Source organism: Lates calcarifer, linkage group LG16_LG22 (genome assembly GCF_001640805.2).
Source record: "Lates calcarifer isolate ASB-BC8 linkage group LG16_LG22, TLL_Latcal_v3, whole genome shotgun sequence".
NCBI classification, from domain to species: domain Eukaryota; kingdom Metazoa; phylum Chordata; class Actinopteri; family Centropomidae; genus Lates; species Lates calcarifer.
The window spans coordinates 10,652,571-10,674,803 of record NC_066848.1 but is presented as its reverse complement, the minus strand read 5'-3'; the positions used below and the strand labels follow the sequence as shown (position 1 = coordinate 10,674,803).

The following is a 22,233-nucleotide window of genomic DNA, read 5'->3' as shown; positions in this document are numbered from 1 at the left end:
TTTAATCACCACTTTTCGAAACTGGCAAAGTTTTGGGAGGAGGTGGAAAAGGAGTGCTGTGGGAGGTGGGATTTTTTTCTTTTTGTTCTTTTTGTTCTCTCTTTTCGGATCGTAGGAGTGTAACCATTTCAGGGTTCCGCTGATCTATTGTGTGCAGTAAATCCACGTTGTTGCAACTGGAACACATCTGGCGCACACATTGGGAAGTAAAGACGGAACATTTAAACGATATGGTTTCAGACACTGTGTTATTACATAATCAAACAGTATTTTACCGCACATTCTGTATATTTTAAAGGCAAAAGCAGCATGCGAGCCTCCATGCACTTGTCAAAGTGACTTTAACTGACTGTAATCTGTGCAAAAAAGGCTCTTCAGCATGTTTGTGCAGCTGCTTAGGGATCAGTTTCTGTTTTTCCTGTTTACTTTTGAGATTAGGAATAATGATTATCTTCAGAGGATGCAGTATCAGACTGCTTCCACCACAGGCACACATATGAGAGAGTACAAGAGCTGTTTTTAACTGTATGATTGTAAAAAAATAAAAAATAAAAAAAACTTCTCCAATCCATTCATTTGCATTTATGCAATTTTGAGCCAAATTAGATGCTTTATTTCTCTACTGGCAGCCACAAGCGCCAGTAGGATCCCTCACCCACCACACCCTGTGTAGACATCCACCCACCGCCCTGCATGACTCACAGCAGAGCATGACTCCAATCTGCTCAAATGATGGAAAACAAACGGCCCCAAGGACAGTGTAACAGAGGAGGAGCTGCTCCACGGGTTGACATCTATGTGCAAGATTGAATGATGCCAAATCTAACGGAAAGGGGCCTGTTTTAAAACAGCAAATTCCAAAGAGGTGAGAAAAAAAAGAGTCAACTGGCTTGTGCAGCCTTTTTGGATATAACACACTCATGTTTGTGTTGAGGATAGCAGGCTTTCCAGATAAGGAGGTCATTATTTCTCTGGAACAAGAGGTCAGCAGTTGCCCAAATTAGGTGCAAAGCAAGGAGTGTATTACACAGCAAAGAACTTAATCATTCAAGGTTTATCAGGATTACGTGACATGTACACATTAATGAGTCACTGTAAAAGTGAATCTTGAGTGATCTTGAGTGTTGTAAAGAAACCAACAGTTTTCCTCATGTAAACCAAACAAAATAAATCACTGTTTGACATTATGAGAGCTGACTGAATAGATAGATTATTGTCTTCATGCATAACTGTGGGTTAAGAAGGAATCTCTGCACTTACGTAGCTTTATCACCTGTGTCTGGTGAGAACACCTGCAGGCAAAAGATAAAAACGGGGGAATGATGCATTAAAGTTTGAAGCATTTCTTCACTTTGCATGTGTTTGCATGAAGGGAGTTGTAACTGTATTCCTCTAAAAATACCACATACTTGCTGTTCAAGCATATTTCTGAGGGGGGAGCCCCAAGGATTGATGTCACGACCTGGTGACCTGTTACCATAAAAGTTGACATTGACCTTAACTTTCTATGGGACAGGCTTTCAATTGGATGACTGTCTTATATAAGCAATGGAGGGGCAATCATGTGTGAATTTGTTTTTGCTGAGAAAACGATAAATAGTTTCTGCAGGCGATTTCCACTATACTCTCCAGTCAGGCAGCATTTGTTTGTCGTCAATTATGTACAATATTTTACAGGGAAAACCCAACAGAGTGGTTCGACTTTGAACAGTTCTGGACGTTTTTGAAATTTTTACAGAGTTGAAGCTGAGGTTCGTCTTTTCTTGGATGGCACACTTTGTTCTAAGTTAAGCTGCTAAACCTCTCTGGTAAAATCTCCTCTCAGAAAGAACAGCAGAAAATGAATTCCAGGAGGGCATTTTGTTGGACTCAGGGGAAGGAGGGGCAGCATTTGACCTCACTGGTTCTTTATCTGTGTATTTTTTCACCTGGATACTTGGCTCACAGCGATGGAAAGTCATAAAGGCAAAATTTAAAAGGGCATGTAACAATTTATTTGAACTTTTTTAGTTACTGTGTTCCCTTCTAAACTCTCACCTCAAACAGTCAAGACTGTGTTGCTTACAGTTTACCAAGGTCTTTATCAAGTGATTTTTTAATTATTTGAACAATCAATTAAAGGGAATTAGGGAATGTTTGCCGTTGTTTTTAGAGCTTCTAAACTATTAGGATTTGCAAGTTAATCTTTAGGTTTTCAGTTTTTGTTAACAGATGTTCAACTTTTTATTTTCAGACCACTTTCAAACTAATGTGAGTTCCTCTAAAGTGAGGTTGTTTATTTATTTTTTTACTTGAAACGATGAGTTCAATTTATGTGTCATCTCTGAAAGGAATGCAAGTTTTGATTTATGTGGTCGACATGCAGTCTTTTACTTCACTTTCTTTCTTTCAGAGGGATATTTAGAAATGATGTGCAATAACCACAGTCATCCAACTAGCACAAGAATCAGTAGGCCATGAGTCAAGCTGCCATTTTTCTTTAAAGTTATAGTCCTGTTTCACAGAAAACACTGACATGGGAGGTTTGCTTCAGTGTTTGGGCTGTGGTATCGCACATGCTCACTGTCATGATGTCAAAACGTCTGCTGTGAAAAAGCCTAACAGACCTTACAGGCTAACCCAGTTCACCGCATGTTTTTTTTTTTTTTTTAGCAATTTGCATACCTGTTATGAACATTAACTAAGGCAGATTTGACATTATCAGGTAATTTTGTGGTTGTGTCTTGTAGTTGGGCCTTGTGTGAAACTAGTTTACAGATATTTCCTATGCTACCATCTTGAAATCATGTTATGTAAACCTGGAAGATAAGGAAGTGTTCGCAGACGAGAAACAGACGCCACATCAAAGAGAAATCTCAGAGGCAGACAGCAGATAACATGTAGTAACTGGAACTCAAAATAACCATCTAACCCAAAATATAAAACACTCTCTCTCACAACATTAAGTGACACCACAATCACATCTCCTCCACTGGATAAAGGACTCCAGAGATAGGGGGTAAAAAGCCAATGTCAAGAATGTGTTGTGTCTTTTCCTCATGACATACTCCTCAGGCACATTAGCCAACCATATTACATTAAAAGGCACAATAGTATTGTACTGCAGAGCCATTTGTGTATCTTGAGAGGACTTAATAGCCTGCACAAACATGACCTGAGAGCGTATAAATGCCCACCATTCACACCCACACTCACAGTCGCACATGGCCTCTAGATCCTATAAATTTAAACCATTGCTACAATCACTTCTTGTATACTGCTGAGGAGCAAGCAGAGAATTTCATGTCAACTACACTAAAGTTTAAAAAGCTCCTGACTCATACATAGCAATTATCTTCAACCCTCAGCCCGGCAAGATTCATCCATATAAAATGTAAAAGAAAAGAAAAAAAATCCCCAATTCCCTGGGGTGTGTAATATCGGACTGCCAAGTACTGATGATCAAGTCTAGGCAGGATCACGTTTTAATTCACACCTTTTCCCTTGTGGCTACAAAAAGACACAACTTTAAAGATATATGATATCGGCACAAGTCTCATAATAATCTTAAACTAACAAAGAATATCTCACTCTGTGGGAGTTTTAAATAAATCCTTTAATAGAGATGAATCAACTGGTGAGTAGAGCTGAATCACAATATGACTCGACCCTGGTAACAAGGGTAACCAAGTAACACTGCTCCAAAACTGGACCTGTCCACAAGCCTGCAAAAACTTCACCTCTGCTTGTTTACTTTCTTTGAGCACTGCAGTTGGATCAGTGTTCCTCCCTTTAATTCCATTAGATCAATCCCACCCAATACCATTCTACATGTATTTCTTATTCTTATTTACTAAAATTATTTTAAATTATTGTTATTTTACTCAGTTATAATAAGTTAATGTTCATATTTTTTGGAACAAGCTCAGAAAGAATAGATTTGTTCTATCACTTAAGTCATTTTATACAAAAGACACAACTTTAAAGATATATGATATCGGCACAAGTCTCATAACAACCTTAAACAAAGAAAGTAACAAGAAGTAAAGGATAAACTGGTGGGGGTGATTTGTCTTTTAGGTATGAGCAATAACATGAAAATATTTAGTTTTGAAGTTGTGGTTTTGCGGTGTAAACGATCTAGCTTCAACAACTACAGCTCCCAGCATTCTCTTCGGTGACGCGTCATTAAATTCCGCCCAATCGCTGACTTTGGAGGTAAAAATACGGAAAAACAGAAATGTCTCGCATCACTTTCACGGTTTTATATATCAGATAGAGTGTTATGTAAAATCAGGTTGGTTATTGCGAACACGTTTATCGTTCGGGGTAGTTTCGTTTAGATGTATGTTATGTGTTTAGATGTTATGTGACAGCTGTAATACTCGTTACTGACTTAACTTACGTTACGATCTTGATACAGTACACGGGCCAACGATGGAGATCACCCCTAAAGCAACTAAAGTAAAGTCAGTGTACTCCTCACCTTGTAACTCAGTGGAATCAAGCCCCTGTGAACACAAAGAGGAAAAAGTAAGTGAAGTACCTATTCTTGCGTTAAACCTGTCAGGTACCTGGACTTAAACGGGGTCTGCAAGTCAAAAGTCCGAAAACGTCCCTTTACCCTTTCTCAGTAACAGTGGTTATGTGTCTTGGCTGTGAGACCGTTGCTAGGAAGCACATAATGGACAAGTGTCTGTTTCTGGTCATTTTGTGTATTATATCTGACCTCTGCGTTTCTAACAAAAAAGTCAAGTCAGTCAAGCTTTGACTGCCGTGCCTATGAAAAAGGTACTGAATTGCATTGTGTGTGTCGTATTTGATTACCATTATGCACTGTGGCTGAGTTCATGCATACTGTAAAGGTCGTTATCACGTCTATACATTGTGTGCCCTGTCATTCACACAGCCTCATCAACAGCTGAGTTCCTCACTGAAGGAGAGGCTGAAGAGATCGAGGCGCTCCTTCACCTCACCCTTCTCTGTGGCCAAACGGCTTTGTGTTGAGGACTTGGAAGAGGCTGGCCAACAAGTTTCAGCAGATTCCCGGGAGACTGTTAATAATCCTCCAGTCATCATGTGCAATGTTGATGTAAACAGAAATGAGTCGAGAACAGGGAGTGAAAGGTTTTCTGGACTCATTCCTGAACCAACACATCTCCCGTCAAAAGATTTATCACGACGACAAGACCAATTGAAGAAAGAGGTTAAAGACAAGATGGAGACTTTGCGCAGGCTCAAGATGGTTAAAATGTACAGAAGCAAGGTACCAGCTATCTTTAAATTGTCTGTGTTGCTCCCATCATAAACATAATGGTATTTATTTTGTTAACTAGACTTAAAGTACTTATTTTATATGCTGTCTCTTTCTCCCTAGAATGATTTAACACAGCTTCAAACCTTGATTGACAAGTGGCGGAGTTGTGCTCAGGCTGCACTGTGGGAGCTCCAGTTAGATGTCCCAATAGACGGTCGAAAGGCCAGCCTGTCTGAGCTTATCGACCTCTTTGGTCTGGATGACCGCATTCTGCACTTTGACCGCACAGAGGAGGACTTCACTACCTAATAATATACTCTGAAACACACATAATTTGTATCATCAGTATACAAATATACTACAGAGGAACAATCACATTTCAAATATACTTATTGTTTTATTTGTTGCTGCTACAAGTTTTGTTCACAGCTTTAGTTGTAAATTTCATGTTAAATTGTGAAGAGAAGTGTAAATAAAACCCTGTTATGTATTGAAGAAAATGTTTCAGCTCAGTTGTGTTTGAGTTGATCAAGTGAGGGAAAGTTCTTCCTCCTCAGACGCTCAAGCTCTGCCCAAAGGAAGGCCAGCTCTTCCGCCTGTGCTCTGGAAAAGTCCTGCAAGTTCTTCTTTTGAACGATTTCCTTGTGGCGCTCCTCCGTATCAGCTGCCTGATTTTCCTCTGAAGCTAAACAGAAAACCAGCCACATTATCAGTCAGGGGCGGCTCTACAAACCCCTAATTAGAGCTGAAATGGTTGGTTTATTACCTATTGCTTCATAGATGTGTCTCCTCTCTGCCACAGTCACCTGCATATTCGGTAGCTGCTCTTCTAAAATTTTGTTCTTCTCAGCTTTCAGTGCTGCCTGTCTGTTTAGCTGTTCAATCCTTTTAATGCGATGCTGCACACTCTGTTGATGGGTCTGAACAGAGTGTAGTACGCATATTAATTTACAAGGTACAGAGGAGCTGATGGATGAGATTGTGTTGTTATTTTTCTGTTACCTTTTCCTGGAAAGCTATTGTTTTCTCCAGAATGGAAACTTGTTTGGACACACGACTGTCTTGATCTGTTTTGTTGAGATACTGAAAGAAAAGGGAATAACTGACATTTATGAAGCCAAGATTAATTTAAAAAAAAAAAAAAGAACTAGAGGACGGAGCAACATCAAATGTCTCAACAGGATTTTCTATCAGGGTACATGATGAAAGGTCCCACAACAATTGTGGCAAAAATGCCTCATTATAAAAAGTTCAGGATCATTCAGGATGGATTTGTTTATATTTAAAACTCTTTCTCCCATGGTTTCAGGGGCAAAACAATGACAGGATGCATGCCACACCACAGCAGACACTACCTGAACCTTTTGCCGGAGGAAACTGGCACACAGGCCTGGAAACATTTTTTGTGTGCGCGCCATGTTCATCGACTTGTTGAAAATAAGATGAATGACTCATCTGATCTTTATGTTTTTTATTGCAACCAGGAGTAAAGTATTTTCCTGTCAACTTTTGTGGTCTGTATATGATTAAACTGAGTCTTCACACCTTGGATCTACATTTGCAGCCAAACAAGGCAGAAAAGCTTTTCTGTTTTAACAGAATTTGGATCATTGCATGAACATGATTGATGTGTTAAAGGCATAAAGAAAGTAAAAAAAGTTTAAGTATAGTTTTTAAACCAGTCTCTACCTATTGGGTTTATAAGTTTTAAAAGATGCAAGGAAGAAAAAAAATAGGGTGTGGAGCTGGTGTGAGTAGGGTGTGTGTGTCTGATAACAAAAGATCATGCATCTGTGCTCAGGGATGGTAACAATTTTCTGCTTGCAAAACACCTTGTGCTGCCAAAACCAAAACATCTGCCTTCATATTGCTGACTGAGGTCTGGCCAGAAACGCTAACAGGGTTAATGTTTCACTGCATATGCAGAGGTTTCGTTGTCATTTCAAGCAGATGCTGAACTTGTGGGAAAACTGTTTACATGTAATTACCATGTAAGAATTACAGAGTAAAATCTATTGTGTTCCTTAGTGCCCATTTCCATATTGAGGCCAAGCCAGTGTTTGATTGAGAGTAATAGATGCCCTGGTCCCTGAGAAAAGGGAGTATTAGGATGTTTGAAGATCCAATTACACTCACATCCTGTTGCTCCTCAGTGAGACGTAACATCTGGACGTCCCTCATCTTGTTGTTGAGGTCCTCTATCTGCATCCTCATCATCTTGTGCTCCCACTCCTAGCTTGATGATGCCCTTACGGAAGTCTTTGCACTCCACCATGGCAACTATCTTCTGCTCTCCAAGCATCTGCTCACATAATCATCATTTGAGAGACACAATTATTTGTATTTATACTGCAATTAAGTACAATGTGTATATGCAACTTATATGCCCTTTGTATATTTTTGAATAGAACCATTAAAAAAAATACACATCCTAATTTTCTGGTCTGTTTTGCAGTAAGTAAAGACTGACCCTGATGGTTCTGTTGAGGTCCTCCACTACACTTCTGTGGAGAAGTAGGGAGTCAGTGTAGTCAGCAGTCATGCCTCTGGTGGACACCTCCACCTGGCCTTGTTTGAGTAAGACCTGGACCATGATGTCCATCAAGAAACGGTTCTTCTCCTTATGTAGACTAGAGGAAAGTTGCAGAACAAAAACAGTGGATGGTCATTCTTTGTAAAAGAAATATAATAAAACACTAATGCTACTGTATTTTTACTGAAGTACAGAGACAAATATTTTCATGATTTCAATCACAACTTGTTATAATAACAATGAATGACAACAACACTGTCATACCTTTCAATTTCATCAGAGAGATTTTGAATTTCCTGTTGAGTGGCCTTATCCTCGTCTCTCCTCTTCTGTAGGAACGCCTGCATCTCAGCAAGAGTTAAAGCTTTTACTTTTACCTGAAAAAGACGTGTCCAACAGTGAACCACAGATACAAACACTGAGTAGAATACATACAACAATTTTGAAAAGTTTCTTAAATCTGTTGGACTGGGTTGGACTGAGCATTACAATCAAGGTTCATCTAAAAACATGAAAAATATACAGTGTTAGTGTAGTTAGTGAAGTTAGACTTTGTTTATAATAATTCTAAACAGATTTACATTTGTACACAGACTGTAAAATGTGGAATGCCTCCCTATGGTATTTTAGTGGTCTAGCAATTTTCCACTGTTACCAATCTTAACCTGTCTGTATCCTCATATTACCTTTTGCTCACTCTCTACTTTTGTCCTGCGGACAAGACAGAATCTCTCCCAGATGGATGGGTTCAAGCCCTCTGGTATATTCTCTGGAGCATCCAGCTCCTCCATGGCCTTAAGCATTTTGCCAAGCGCGTCTGGAGCCAGAGAACCACACAGACGCTGCTCTTTAAATGGGTTGCAGTTGTTGTCCATCTGGGTCCTCATCTTTTGAACCCTGAGGCATAAAAGACTCTTTTTATATATGAAGCTATGAGTCGCCCCAACATTATATATTTATAAAAATATATTTATAATATATTTTTTATAAATATATTTATAATATATTTTTGACATTAAGTTGTAAATACTACAAACCTGGGTCTACGCTTGAACAGCTTATACAAGTGATCAACAACATGGGCTGGTACATCAAAGAACTCCTTCCTGAATTCTTTGTCTAGAGCCTTGGGAGACATGGATTATAATATATTATGTGCACAGCCATTTATAGCCAAAATTATTCAGTATTTTACAGCTGACCCACTTTGTCCTCAGCTACGACACTGTCATAAGTCTCATGAAACAATTCTACTTCTTCTTCATGTCTCTTCACCTCCTCCCCAATTTCATCCTGTCAGAGACATAAATGTTAATGAGATGAGAGCAGCACATACGGGAAACAGTGATGGGCAGTAATAAAGCCTCACAAATGAGGACAGGTTAGCTCTTGCAAAACACGCCTGAGCGATGGGAAGATGTTATACTAGAATTTGGAAGAACACCACCAAGCTTCACTCAGGTATCTCTCAAATAACAGAATCTGAAACTGGCAGCCATAAATTCCTTCAGCATTACTGTGAAAGAGTTCTCTGACCTTGTATGCCAATGTTTTTTCAAGTTTGAGCTTGAGCTCCAGCTCTCGGTTTCTCATCTCCTCTTCTATGATTACTGAATAAACAAGATAAGTGATCTTGAGCTCTTCCTGTAAAATGCATCAAAAAACAACATTAAACAGGATTTTTTTCAAGATGTCAACATACACAAAGTATCGTATCTCATAATTATTGCAAGGAGGAAACCACAATGAGACAAGAGGGCCCTTAATCCTGTGCGGGGAAAATGAGAAAAAGGGAACTAAAGGAAGCAACAGTGATGCACACTGATCTCATGTGGCTGTGTTATGAATCTGTCCATGTTTCACATACATGTTCTGCATTTGTGTGTGTGTGGGTCAGCTCACCTGATACGTCGCCATTTCACACTTCACTTTCTTCTCAAACAGCTTTATCAAAGTCTCATCAAACCTTTCAGTTGCATCCTTGGTGGATGCCTGCAATTTTTTCATTTCAGTTTCCAGTAACTGCAATTACAGAGTTCACAGATGATTTATATTGATCACTAATCAGAAGTTAATCATTTTTCTGATCTGTGGATGCATCGACTGTAATACCTTTCTGTACTTCTCTTTCTCCTCGCTCAGTTCTTTGGTTTTCTTTTCATACTCTTTAAAGACTTTTTTCTCCTCCTCACTCCACTGAATGTCAGGTTTGGTCAAAACAAACTCAGGCGGAGGTATTTCCTGTGGAGTAAATTCAAAAGAAACTATGTGGCCTTCATGCTGATTTGTCTAATTCAACTGACACTGCCTAGAAAAGAATTCAAGTTAAAAACATTTTGTGTACGTCATAAGAAATAACTGCAGGAGGTAGGGAGGGGTTTTTCCTCTGCAGTTTTTTTTTCCTGACTTTCACTTCACATGTTTTGGGTCTTGTTTCATTTCACAGCAGTCCAAAACCCAAAGATATTTGGTTTACTACTCAACCTAACAAGGACACTTATCAAATCCTTACATTTCAGACACTGGAACCAGAAATTGTTAGTCATTTGAAAAATGACTTAATTGCAGCTCTGTGTTGCATTTATCTGTTTTGGCAGACAGATTCAAGCCCACTGATTTATTAAAACTGGACTTGACACTTGTTTCAACATTTAAATCCTCACAGAAGACAGTGTTAATCTGCAGCTCCAGGTGTGTAAAATTGTGAATTTCAAATTGTCTCTAAAGTAATTGATCAAAGAGTAGATAATATTTAACAGGAATAAATATTTCTACCAGAGTGTATATTATTTTGTATGAAATAATATATCTTGGATCAATCTGTTGCAGTATTAAATTATTTTAACAGACCATTTTCAAGATGTCCTCTTTTTTCACTTCAAGTACTCCATCCATCATGTCATCGAGAGCCCTGTCTCTGCACTTATCAGCCTGCAAGACAAAAACCTCATCAATATCACAGAGCTTCTGTATATACTGTAAATCTAAGTAATAAGACATTAATATATTTCATTTATTTTTGGTAAAGAACTGTATTACTGTACAACTCTATGCCTGACTTACTCTTGCTGTCAGACTATAATCTTAGATGCAGTAATCATATATGGAAGTATTTGAAGAACCACACAAGCTGAAAACAAAAACACATTTATTACGGCAGCATACCTTGGCAGCCAGACGTTTTTGCTCTTCCAAAGTCTTCCTCTCCTCCTCCTGTCTCTGCTCTGGGGTGAGGTATTTTTCTGCTTTTATCTAGAATAATGGATAAAGGATAAAGGTGCATATCTCTCTAGTAAACTGTGAAAAAGCGTCTCATATGATGATTATCACCTACTATTTTCACAGTCTGGTGAAAAAAAAAAACACCAAACAAAGAAAGTATTTCAACATAGTTGCTGTGTTTGTTGAACTTTATGTGAACTCTGTCAAATGTTTAGATGTTTCAGGAGGAGGTCAGTAACCTCAGAGTCGTCCACAGTGAGCAGCCTCTCTGGCCACTCACTGTTGGTCAGGCTGGGTTCCCACAGCTTCTCCTTCATGTCCAGGTCCAGCATGATGTCCCTGATGTGTCTGTTCCTGTCCCTCACACGGCTGACCTCCTGCACCTTCTGCTTGTGCACGGCCTCAAATTCAGTGTTGAAAGCTGTCTTGATGCGATAAATCACATCCTGCATTTGGGGTTGCGTGAAATTCGGAAAGGAAAAAAAAAAATTAATACAGAGCAGTCAGTCAGTTCTCATATTTCTATTTCTTCATTTTAAGTACTTTTTGCATAAGAATGTGTTTTGGGCACTGTTTTTGAAAAGCACTGTATAATACAAAAGCATCATTATTACACTGGTGCTGAGATCCAACAGTTTTTGGAACAGGTTCCCACCTGCAGGAGAATTATCTGGTTGATCCTCTGTTCTGTGGTTTGCAGGCTGAACTGATCATAGATGTAAAGATTTGAATATCCTAACTGAGCAGAGAAACTTCCCGTTACAGCAGCACTGTCTGCTGTGTGGCTTTCCTCCCCCTGCTCTCCCTCCTTTGCACAGGTTGTGTTGGGACTTTTCTTAAGGCTGCTTTGCTAAAAAAGGTGGAGACAAACACTCTGAATGAGAGGGCTGAGATAAATGTTGACGATTGAATCTGTGGTCATAAGATTATAAACTTTACTCCAAGAACATTGCAGTGAAGAGAACGATCGTAACACTTGCTTTTGGCCGCACAGCCATAAATCTAGAAAAGTTTCAACACTGGAGGACTAGCACGTGTTCAAGCATTTAAGTTACAACAGCGAAAGGTCAAACGAAGGCCTATGATTGAAAGCATCAATTTATTTTCCGGCAGTAAACTCCTTTTGACTTGGCTGATTTTGCCATAAAATGTACTTCCAGAGAGTAAAGAACCAGCATACTGAAGAGGCTGCATTGTTGCAGCTTTTAGAAAGTGTAAAACTTTGAAAAAGTCCTTTGCTGTGCATGCATGCTGCATTTCTGTTTCATATTAAAACACACTAATCCATTCTAACTAATCACATATGCTTTTCTTTGCAGCGTTAATCAGAATTTAAACCACAGACTGTTCAGGCCTGAGCATTGCTTACGGTGCAGGCAGCCTTTTCAAACTTCCTCATATTCTGAACCCTGCGAAGTTCCTCCACCTCTTTCTCTGTTCGCTCTTTCAGAGGGTAATTCTTCACTTCATGCTCAGAGTGAAACGCCTGTGGTAGACAGCCAGAATGTATTTAAAAATAGCTATAAGCACAGTTCAAAACATTCTCTGATCATTAATAATGTAACATTTTATATAAACATTTGTTCCCAATCTTACCTTAATGGCCCTTCCCTTAACCTTCATTGAATCCCAGCACTCTCTCTTCAGGACATCACAGAGGTAACATTTTGCTAAAATCTCCCACTTGATTTCTTTTTTCACCTACAATGTGACTGCGTCAAGAATCACTACCATCAAAACAAGATTAAAGATTCGCTGGATTCATGTTAGTGTATGTGTGCATTACCCTGGTAACCTCCTGCTCCACCATAGCCTCAAGTCTCTTCTGCTCCTCAACATCCAGGTTGAACTCTTGTTGTTCCAGACGCTCAATGTCTGGGAGGTTTTCATTTTCACGCATCATCTCCTGGATCTGACAATTACAATGCAGACTTGTTTTGCAACTAACTTTAATATACAAAGCACCTGAGCTAGACTAAAAATATTACTACAAATGTAACTTGATGGACATGTAATATGGTAGAAACCAATAAAACTGGATGTTAAAACGGTAAATTTAAAATAGGTAAATGTTCTTAAGACAGACTGGATGATGATTTGAGATCCCACAGGATTAGCATAGCTTCAGAATGTATTTATATGTGTATTTTATATATAAAAGTACAGTTTTAGCCTTTAGCTTTTAAGTGCTTTAGCTCAGTGCAGTTTTTGTTGTCACCCCCCAATTTATTGTCTGTATGTACAGTTGTGGGTAGTGAGCAGCCAAAAATAATTATAGGTGAATTGAAATAATTGAATTGAAAAGCACTTGCCAAACATACTGTATTTAATCACACAGTATTTGTGCTTACATGCACTGTGGGATGTTGTTCTGTTAGCAAGTTTTGTGTCCATCATGAGTAAAGACTGAAAAAAAAAAAAAAAAAAAAATAAAAAAATGAGCAAAAAAACTCACAGTGTCTCGTAACTCTTTGATAGTTTTCCTCAGGTTTTTCTTTGTCTCTGAATATTTCTCATTCTCTTCTTTTATAACCTGTTCAATATAAACAGATTAAAAACCAGTGAGATTTTAAATGAATTACACTTAAGTAATAAACTAGTTAGTATTAAACTGATATCAACTTTGCAATACCATCTCAAGCTATAGCAAGTACAACATGACTTGCAAACAAACATTAATAATGATTGATTTTACAACATAGAACAAAATTAATTACATGCCATCAACACTTCATCATTCGACAGGATGCAGCTTGACTTGAAAAGAAGTCCTCACAGAAGATGTGAGTCAGATTAGAAAGCATGTTGTAGCATAAAAGCAGGCAGGAAAGTGCCTCTACCTGTATCCCATGTGTGCTTGTCACAGAAGTGTGAAAACCACAACTCAACAACTCAAAGACTGCCACACCCTCAGTATCAATTTATTGTCATCAAGAAACTTTGTCAGGTAACAAAGTACTTAACCTTTTTTCACAAATGCTTATCTGCTTTATAGCACTTTACCACCTGCTAATTGGTTGTTTTTCTCACATTGTAAGTGACAATAAATCAATCTGTTGTGCAGAGAAACTGGTCTGCCAAAAGCAACACAGCTGCTTTTTGAACAAGATATCGTACACAGGTGCAAAGGGCACTTTCGTAATCCTCCACCTGCTATGTTGTAGACACACAAGAGAAGTATCTAAACATAGTTAACATTGTCCACATGGTGAGCCACCACAAATATTACAGCATGTTAGTCACTGACCGCCTCCCGCCTGCTTTCCAGCCAGGTGTGGTGTGAAGGAGTGGAATGCAGGCCGATATAACTCTCATCCTGCTCTGTCACATCCACAGTCTCTGCTCCACCACTAACCTACAGAGTGTTAACAACACATATAAATAAAACATAGATATACATAAATAAATAGCATTGCTTGACACATGGTTTAAGTGTTAATTTGGTTCAGTAATATATGAGGCTTTTGTATAAGCAATAGATAACATAGTTTAATATCAGTTACACTGTATAATATTCATACCAGATTCGTACCACAGTGCCTTAAATAAGAACACAAAATATTTATTCATGTTTGATCTCTAAAACAGCTTGGAAACAATTCATATTTGTCAATATATTTTTCAGATTTACTGGGATGCCTCAAACTTTTATCATCTACAATAGCACCATAATATATAGCAAAATATATAAATATATATAGCAACAGCAAAATAATAATAAATGACTCAAGAGTGTCTTCTGCAATTGCAGTGTGCTCTTTAGTGTGCTGAGTGTTTCAGTAGCCATAAAAAGGCAACACAGTTGCACACCATTATGTAGTTCATGTAGTACAAAATTAAATAGAAGAGATTATTGTTTACCTCACTTTCCTCTGATTTTTCAGTGCCAGTAAGAGACCCTTGGCTCCACTCAGGCAAGTCAATGAGGACACGGTTCTCTGTGTTGAATAGGTTCTTCAAGAAATGAGCCATAGACCGACTATGATGAGTAGCTTTGTTCACCTCAGAATCTGCATCTTTAATTCTGTATGGAGCCATGGAAAACACATAAGACATACACAATAATAGGAGCAGATATATGAAGATATTAGTTATGGAGGTGTAATGATGGCCAGCTGATCCATAACTCCAATATCTTCATGTAAAAAAACCTTTTAAATAGAAGCCATACTGTCTTTAAATGGAAATCAAGGGAATTTTACCTTATAGTAAGTTTAGAGTTAAAGTAGAATAACCTTCAAGGATAAAGCTGACCAAAATCTACATTTTATTATTGTCAAAATCCCATGAAAATGTCCAAAACTAACTGTGTTAGTGCATCTCGAGCCAATTTCTGACTTTTCTACCCCGTCATCTGTTCGCACTGATAAGTCTCTGAAAACAGGTCACAAATATTTTTGAAAATGTTTTGTTGCTTCCTAAAGCAGCTGGGCATGGTCACAAACATTAATCAGATGGGAATAAATAGGGTATTTACTGGGGACGGCACCAGGATGTTGAGTACAGTATTGACTCAAAATAAACTACAGTGGTTTTGTTGATCATAATAAAAAGGAAAATGTCACCCTGTGTAACGGTGTGACTCATTAATGTGTTTTTAATTGTTTTGGACAACAATGAAGCTCTATGGCACAGATGAATAATCTACTGTATATCAGTTTTTTTGTATGAGAGGTTTTGGTCTTTTAATGGAGATTGTTGGTATTAGGAAAAATAGAATAGACGTGTTCTTTAAATTCCCATATTATTGACCATTAAAACAGCCAATGGATTAGACACACAGTGAACCAATAGAAGATGTAAAAGAAAGTCCCTGATACATTAAAATAAATGTGATTTAAGGTAACAGAAAAGAGAGCTAAGGAAAGATTTTTGAACTTCAGAACAAAAGTGTGCAGGAGCAAGCAGAGAAGGCAGATGTGGAATGTGAGGGGGATGTGATTCAGTGGGGAGATGGTGCTGTGAAGTTTATTGGATCTTTGTTTTCCTGCAGATTATGGTCATGATCCCCCTAGACCCTCCACTTCAGTTGTGTTTACTTACTATTGTCCCTCACTGCCAGCAGTGTGAGGAAAAGTGCTGTTCAATGTACAATATCAAACTGAATGAGTGACATCATTACTGCGAGCAACAGTACCCCCTGCTGTTCACAGCTGTGCATTATGTAACCACGACAGACTGCTTGCTGCTTTACCTGAGATTAGCGCACACAAGAGAGGCCGTCTTTAAAACTAGTGGTAAGGAGTGTCTGGCTGTCTGCAGAGAAGGTCAGACTCCGAATTCCGCCATGACAGCACAAGTGGCACTGCAGCTCAATGTATCGCTCCTGTAAGTGCAGCAACAGCATTGTACTAATACACAACCAGATGGTAAACTTATGATTCAAATGATTACAAGAATAAGCTCCTACCATGGAGGCAGTTTCTCTAACACGGAGTAGACCATCTCGGCCTGCAGAAGCCAGCCATAACTGATGAGGAGACAGAATGAGAGAGGCAGGGCCCAGAGGATGACCCCTCACCTCCTGCTCTGGTTTCAGCTGGAACACCTGTTGACTGGAGAGTTCGTCTGTGTCCTGAGAGGAAGAATCAGAGAATAATAGTGGTCATATTTGTGGTTTAAATAGATTAGGAACACATAACAAACTTTGATCACCATTTATATGAAAATTTGCCACGTTTTACAAAACTTTCAATGATTTGCTGTTGTAAATGTTAGATATTTTAGAGGGATGATGACAGAGGATCATTAGTTTCTGTGGCATTACGCAGCAGCAAACCTGGGGAAGCTGAAATCGCTGAAGAGTTTTCCTCCTGTGGCAATAAGCAAAGACCTCACTGACTCCCAGAACACAGGATTTAAGTGGATGAGGCACTTCATATCTGGACACTTTGAGAGTGTGAGTAGACAGACAACCATGTTGGTCTACACAGCCAGGACCTGCAGGTCAGCATAAACACATCATAAATCTGACAAGAAGCAAATAAAGAAGTGGTTAGAAAACACTGTTTCTTTAACAGTCACATGGAACACCTTAAAACAGACTACTCGTGGTTTTTTGTTTCATAACCTGTGAAACTCAGAACTGCTGCCACACCCTAGATTTAATCTTTGCACTTTCCTCTAGTGATTTCTCTGTATCATAGGGTCTTTTGTTCAACATAGGCTGCTGTATAAACAAAGCCTGTATCTTTGTAAGTCGCTTAGTCATTGCACGTTCTTCCTAACAGTGTTCCTGACAACAAGTCTAAACATTTGGATAAAAATGTCCTTTTAAGTACTATTAATCCATAATGCACATGTCTCAGAATACATTTGCTTCTTAGGAACTGAACTGTCAAAGCTTCTCTTAGATGAATGATGAGATTTCCAGCTTTAAAACCACAGAAACAGAAGTGGAAGCTCAGTGATCTTACATTTAATCATATTATGTAACCATGACATAAAGGAAGCCACATTACTCTGGTAATTTCAACCAACCAGCATAATCCTTTAATTTAGTCCAATACCATTAGTCACCTCGTAAAAATCTCCCTCCCTTACCTCCGTCTGAATTAGCTGAATTGCTTCAGGTCAATATCACCACATGATCTTATGAATATTGTGTCACATAAGAGACCCTCATCTTGCCTCTTTGACATTTCCCTCCTCAGAGAATAGTGTATCAAAAATGCCGAAGAATAGGTCGGTTAGCCCACTAAATCAGTGCTGTACCTGCAAGGTCCTTCATGGGCAGACAAAGTAGTGTGAGCAGACTACCACCATGATTTTTGCCCTCCTGTCCAGAGCACAGAGCAAGAACTTTCACCTGTTCACAGTCCCTGATGCACTGAGTGGAAAGTGACAAAATGGGTCCAGGAACAACTAGAAAAGAAAAATGACAGAGGGATGCAGGAGAGCTAGGAGTTGGTCTATCTTTCAATGTCTAAAATATAAAAATAACACATGCATGGATCTCTTTAAGTGTTACAGTAATAGGACAATAATATTCCATGTATCTACAGATCAATTCTAAACTGGAATTACCTATGTGTTGATGAGTACAGTGCAGAAGAGTATGAACATGCCTAATCAATTAAAAGGTGTTTTTTTTTTTTTTTTTAAAAAAAAAAGACCATCTACCTGTGTATCCTATGACTGAAAACTTCTTTGATGGTTTTGCATCTAGTACATAGATATGTGAATCTGAGGCACCAGTGAGAAGGTAATGCCCCTCTTGATCAAAACTGTAAAAGCACAAACACACACAAAGACAAATATTTTTTATGGGTCCAGAGAACTCGTGCCTCTACTTCATAACTGTAGAATATATTATATACTTTGTCGTAAGTACAGGGTTAACTTAAATACTTGCACTAGTTGATCCACAGGAGTGAGAGCTGAACATGGTGCATCAGCTGTTTAAACACTTTTTCACTTCCTACAAACTGTCTCATGCACATCAGGCATATAGGAGAGCAGGCAGACTTTTCACTTGTCATGCATGCACATTTTCTTTTTGATTAAATGCATTGCTTCCCATTAACACCAAAAAAATAAAATAAAATTTAACCTGCCAGATGTCAGAAGATGACTTGGCAAAAATTCACCATGATTAAACATTATGTAACCTTGCCAGCCCAGTTCATAAAGCTAACAATACGGTTCAATACAATGAATTTGTCATCACTGTAATGTTGCTGCTGGTTGAGGTGGGGCTGATTTTAATTATATACTGTTGGTGCTTTGTGAAGTGTCACCTCCTCCTTTAACTGCCATATCTGTTGTTTAATCTGTAACAATGTATCACACTTTATAAAATAATTATGTTTGGTATGAAAAATATTAATTTACAAAGAAACTAGTAACTGTAGGAAAGAAATTGAAGTAGTTTCCTCAGAAATTACATGAGGTTGAAATACAAAGACATATAAAATGGGAACATTAATGTACAGATACATCAAAAACATACCTGAATAAGTTTTCTTATTTTCCATCACAGCTGCTTTAAACGGTAAACTCCAGCCTTCACTCACTGCCTATTATAAATCTATACTATAATGTTCATGGCTCTATACAGTTAAACACTGTCTGGTTTCTGAGGCTTATAATCTTGACTAAATTTAGAATCTGTAATGGTTAATTGGTGATTTTAGATGTGACGTACAACACATATATGAAAAAAAAAGTCTCTACTGCATCTACTTTGTAAAGGTAAAGTGAGATACTTTGTCACAAGTACATGGTTAAACTTAAACTCTGTGGTAACACAGGGCTGGAGGATACTTGCACAAGATGATCCACAGGAGTGTGGTAGAGCTGAACATGATGCACCAGGCGAGGCTGCTGCTCCTTGTTCAAGTCAATGAAGAGGATATTTCCTGAGGTTGTTCCCACAGCTGCATATTGTGCAATAGGACAGCAGGCCAGACTTGTCACCTACACAATCACAGATTACAGTTTACACCTCTTCTGTTGAATGTGATAAGAAGGCACTTATTTTCACATGCTTACAGGACAAGTGTACTAATGTGGCATTACTGATGTTTTATGATGAAGTTGTGAATCTGACCTCAGCTTGAAGAGACAGGGAACTGAGGCACATGCCATCTTTGGACCACAGCTGTAGTTCTCCAGAATCCCTCACTGACTGTGACCGGCAGTAAAAACACAAACATCACAGCTCACTTAAGAGACATTGACCTAAATTACACATGGCATCATGAGACACTATAATTCTTGAGCAACACAATATGTTTTACCACACAAATGTTCTTTTCAGTGTACAACAAAGCTGCTGCCACAAAGTTCCCGCTGAGCACATCCAGGACCTTCACAAAGTTGTTTGACAGGGTTGGGTTCAATACATAGATCTGCCCCTGAAGAACACAAAGCCTGTCATGTTCTCAGATCTTTTCACTCAAATAATTATTTGATGGAATATCTTGTGTTTTTATGTACAACAGTCCACATTATGGTATATTTGAGTACTTACTGTACTGGAAGATAAAAGTAAAGTTTCATAGTCAGGGGAGTTCATCACAGTTTTAGCAGGTCTGTCTAACTGCCATGTTTGTGTGATGTCAATCTGAGTCCCTTTGATTTGCAGACAGTGAACCACACAGTCCTGTGAAACAGAAGCATGTACATTTAAACTGGAGGAGTTGAGAATTCCTGATGCCTGAAATTACAAATCAGATCATCAGTTTGCAGGGGAATGAATGTGTTATTATTTTTTCAGTTTTGAAGGTGCCATACTGTGTCATACCTTCCCTACAGCAATCAAACCATTCTTGTTAAGGGTTAAACCTTGAAAGTTGCTCTGTCTGAGTTGGGGGATGGCATCAGGAGCTGAACAAACGTAAACCAAATCTGATGTCAAATGTCTTTTCTATTGCCAAGTAAAATTAGGTAATACTTACACAGAAAAGTAGAAATACACCCAGTGACTTTTAAATATCTACCCCAGAGTCCTAGAGTCCCACTATGTATGTTTGTTTACTTGTGGGGTTGAAGAGGACTGAGACAGAGGGGCTCTCAGGGTCAGCAAGGAGCAGAAATCCTTCTGCACAGCCCACATAGAGCTCTGATGTGGCTGTCCAGCATATGGCAGCAGGAGTTAGTCTGGCTTTGGTGCAGAGTTTAGTCTGTGTGGAATAAACACATGTGGTGTTGGACTAAGAGTTTACTTTCTGTCTTTGTTTGCATTTGTGACGACAAAATTGTTTTCCCAGTAAACAGATTAGTAGTCCTAAAAATCACAGCTGAATCACCAAAACAAATTATTAATTGGTGAAAGTGTATATATTTAGACAATACCACAATGCTTTCTGCCTTGTCTCCCTTGAGCCCTGAGATGGCAGATGGAGGCATCTCTGGACCAAAATAAGGAAGCTGGTCGCTGACAGTATGAGGGGTAGGCACCAATCTTTCAGTGAAGGAACCATCAGTTGCTGGAAGCTCTATCACACTGCAACAACACAAGCATAATATACATTTTCAGTCCTCACTACACTTCCTGCTTATTGAGGATAGAGGATAAATAACTTAAATCATGTGCAATGCACATAAATGTCCATATATCAATTTTAACATGTTTGTGCTGCCAAGTCTGCTTTACCATGGTTTCAGGACATGAAAGCTGGCGCTCTTTTCAATATTCCAGACAGTGATGGATGTAGTGCCCAAAGCACAAAGTTGGAGCCAATTCAGAGGGTTGAACACCAAAGAAATTACATCCTGCCCAGCTTGTGGTTGTGTACAGATTGGCTCAGCATTTTCCCAGTTCCTGCATTACATAGTCATGATTACAGTAACAGAACTGCTCAGCCTAAATAAACATGTGGTACACAATATAAGGTAGTGTGCTGCTTTCAGTGGCTTACCACACTGTTATGGTGTAGTCTGGAAGAGAGGAACAACAGCCCAAATAAGGACCACTATCACTTAATGTCAGAGATGTGTAGTCCAGTTGTGCTGTTCCTAGAAAAAGAGTCAATATTTAGAATTTGTATGTGAGAAAATAAATGTAGGAGGAAAGCACACAAACAAACAGAAGTTTATTGCCCATTGGATATTCAGCAATAACACAACAAAAGCTGCTGTGACTGGCTATCAGCATTCACACAGAAAACTATTCTAAAGCTTAAGTGTCCCACCCAACTTGAATCCACCCTACTTGGTAGAGAAATCATATTTTATCAGCTGGAGAATAAATATCATCTTACCTTTTAACTCATTCTTCAACTGAAGTTCAGGGAAACTGTACACAAATATAGATGGAAATAACTTTTGCCCAGAAAAAGCAAAAATCCCACTGCTGCCATTGGCTGTCAATGCACCAATGCCTCTACCAGGGCCCGGAAGAACACTTTGCAATTTTGTCTCCAGGTTTAGGAAGCAGATATGATTCCCACAAGTGTAACATACTGTTTTATTGTCCACAAACTCGACACTCTTGTTTGTAAAGCCTTGTATCCACCTGGAGGGAGTTACATAAAACGCCAAATATTAGCTAGATGGCTAAACGCTATAAATGTTATTTAGAGAACGGCACACAAACAGTGTATACACATTGTTCGGATGTAAATATAAATAGGTATATTTGTAGCGGCTACATACCTGACTTCTAAACTTCCAATATCATCCATTGAAGGGTAATATTAAAACACAGTAAAATCTTAACTTTTTTTCCACCAGCTCAACTAACAAACAATCGCGCAAGTCATTGGGTAACCCTAGCAACGAAAAAACTCCAAGGCAA

The 22,233-nt window shown here is 38.7% G+C and overlaps 2 protein-coding genes across 3 annotated transcripts; one reads left to right on the top strand and one right to left on the bottom strand.

Annotated features, from left to right (window-relative positions):
- The first annotated feature begins 4,179 nt into the window (after positions 1 to 4,179).
- Positions 4,180 to 5,726, top strand: sfr1 (SWI5-dependent homologous recombination repair protein 1). Of its 2 annotated transcripts, none has more exons than XM_018696844.2 (4): positions 4,180 to 4,197; positions 4,403 to 4,512; positions 4,889 to 5,245; positions 5,357 to 5,726. In XM_018696844.2, the coding sequence occupies exons 2-4, from the start codon at positions 4,417 to 4,419 to the stop codon at positions 5,543 to 5,545; spliced, it is 642 nt and encodes a 213-aa protein (XP_018552360.1). In that variant the 5' UTR covers positions 4,180 to 4,197; positions 4,403 to 4,416; the 3' UTR covers positions 5,546 to 5,726. The 2 variants fall into 2 exon arrangements, with proteins under 2 accessions (XP_018552360.1, XP_018552358.1); XM_018696842.2 differs by having other exon boundaries at positions 4,192 to 4,276.
- On the bottom strand, positions 5,614 to 22,229 carry cfap43 (cilia and flagella associated protein 43). The gene is given in 40 exon segments (XM_018696818.2): positions 5,614 to 5,921; positions 6,003 to 6,156; positions 6,239 to 6,319; positions 7,373 to 7,468; positions 7,470 to 7,538; positions 7,707 to 7,866; positions 8,034 to 8,146; positions 8,456 to 8,666; positions 8,807 to 8,895; positions 8,976 to 9,062; positions 9,306 to 9,413; positions 9,672 to 9,791; positions 9,882 to 10,010; positions 10,620 to 10,700; positions 10,935 to 11,021; positions 11,231 to 11,437; positions 11,647 to 11,841; positions 12,361 to 12,477; positions 12,588 to 12,692; positions 12,778 to 12,903; positions 13,447 to 13,524; positions 14,239 to 14,346; positions 14,853 to 15,015; positions 16,186 to 16,208; positions 16,210 to 16,317; positions 16,402 to 16,566; positions 16,771 to 16,931; positions 17,706 to 17,855; positions 18,114 to 18,217; positions 19,261 to 19,409; positions 19,543 to 19,620; positions 19,733 to 19,849; positions 19,966 to 20,097; positions 20,239 to 20,321; positions 20,473 to 20,617; positions 20,790 to 20,940; positions 21,091 to 21,258; positions 21,356 to 21,452; positions 21,698 to 21,951; positions 22,092 to 22,229. Coding segments are annotated over 40 exon segments (4,974 nt in total). The 5' UTR covers positions 22,121 to 22,229; the 3' UTR covers positions 5,614 to 5,745.
- Positions 22,230 to 22,233: the final 4 nt, after the last annotated feature.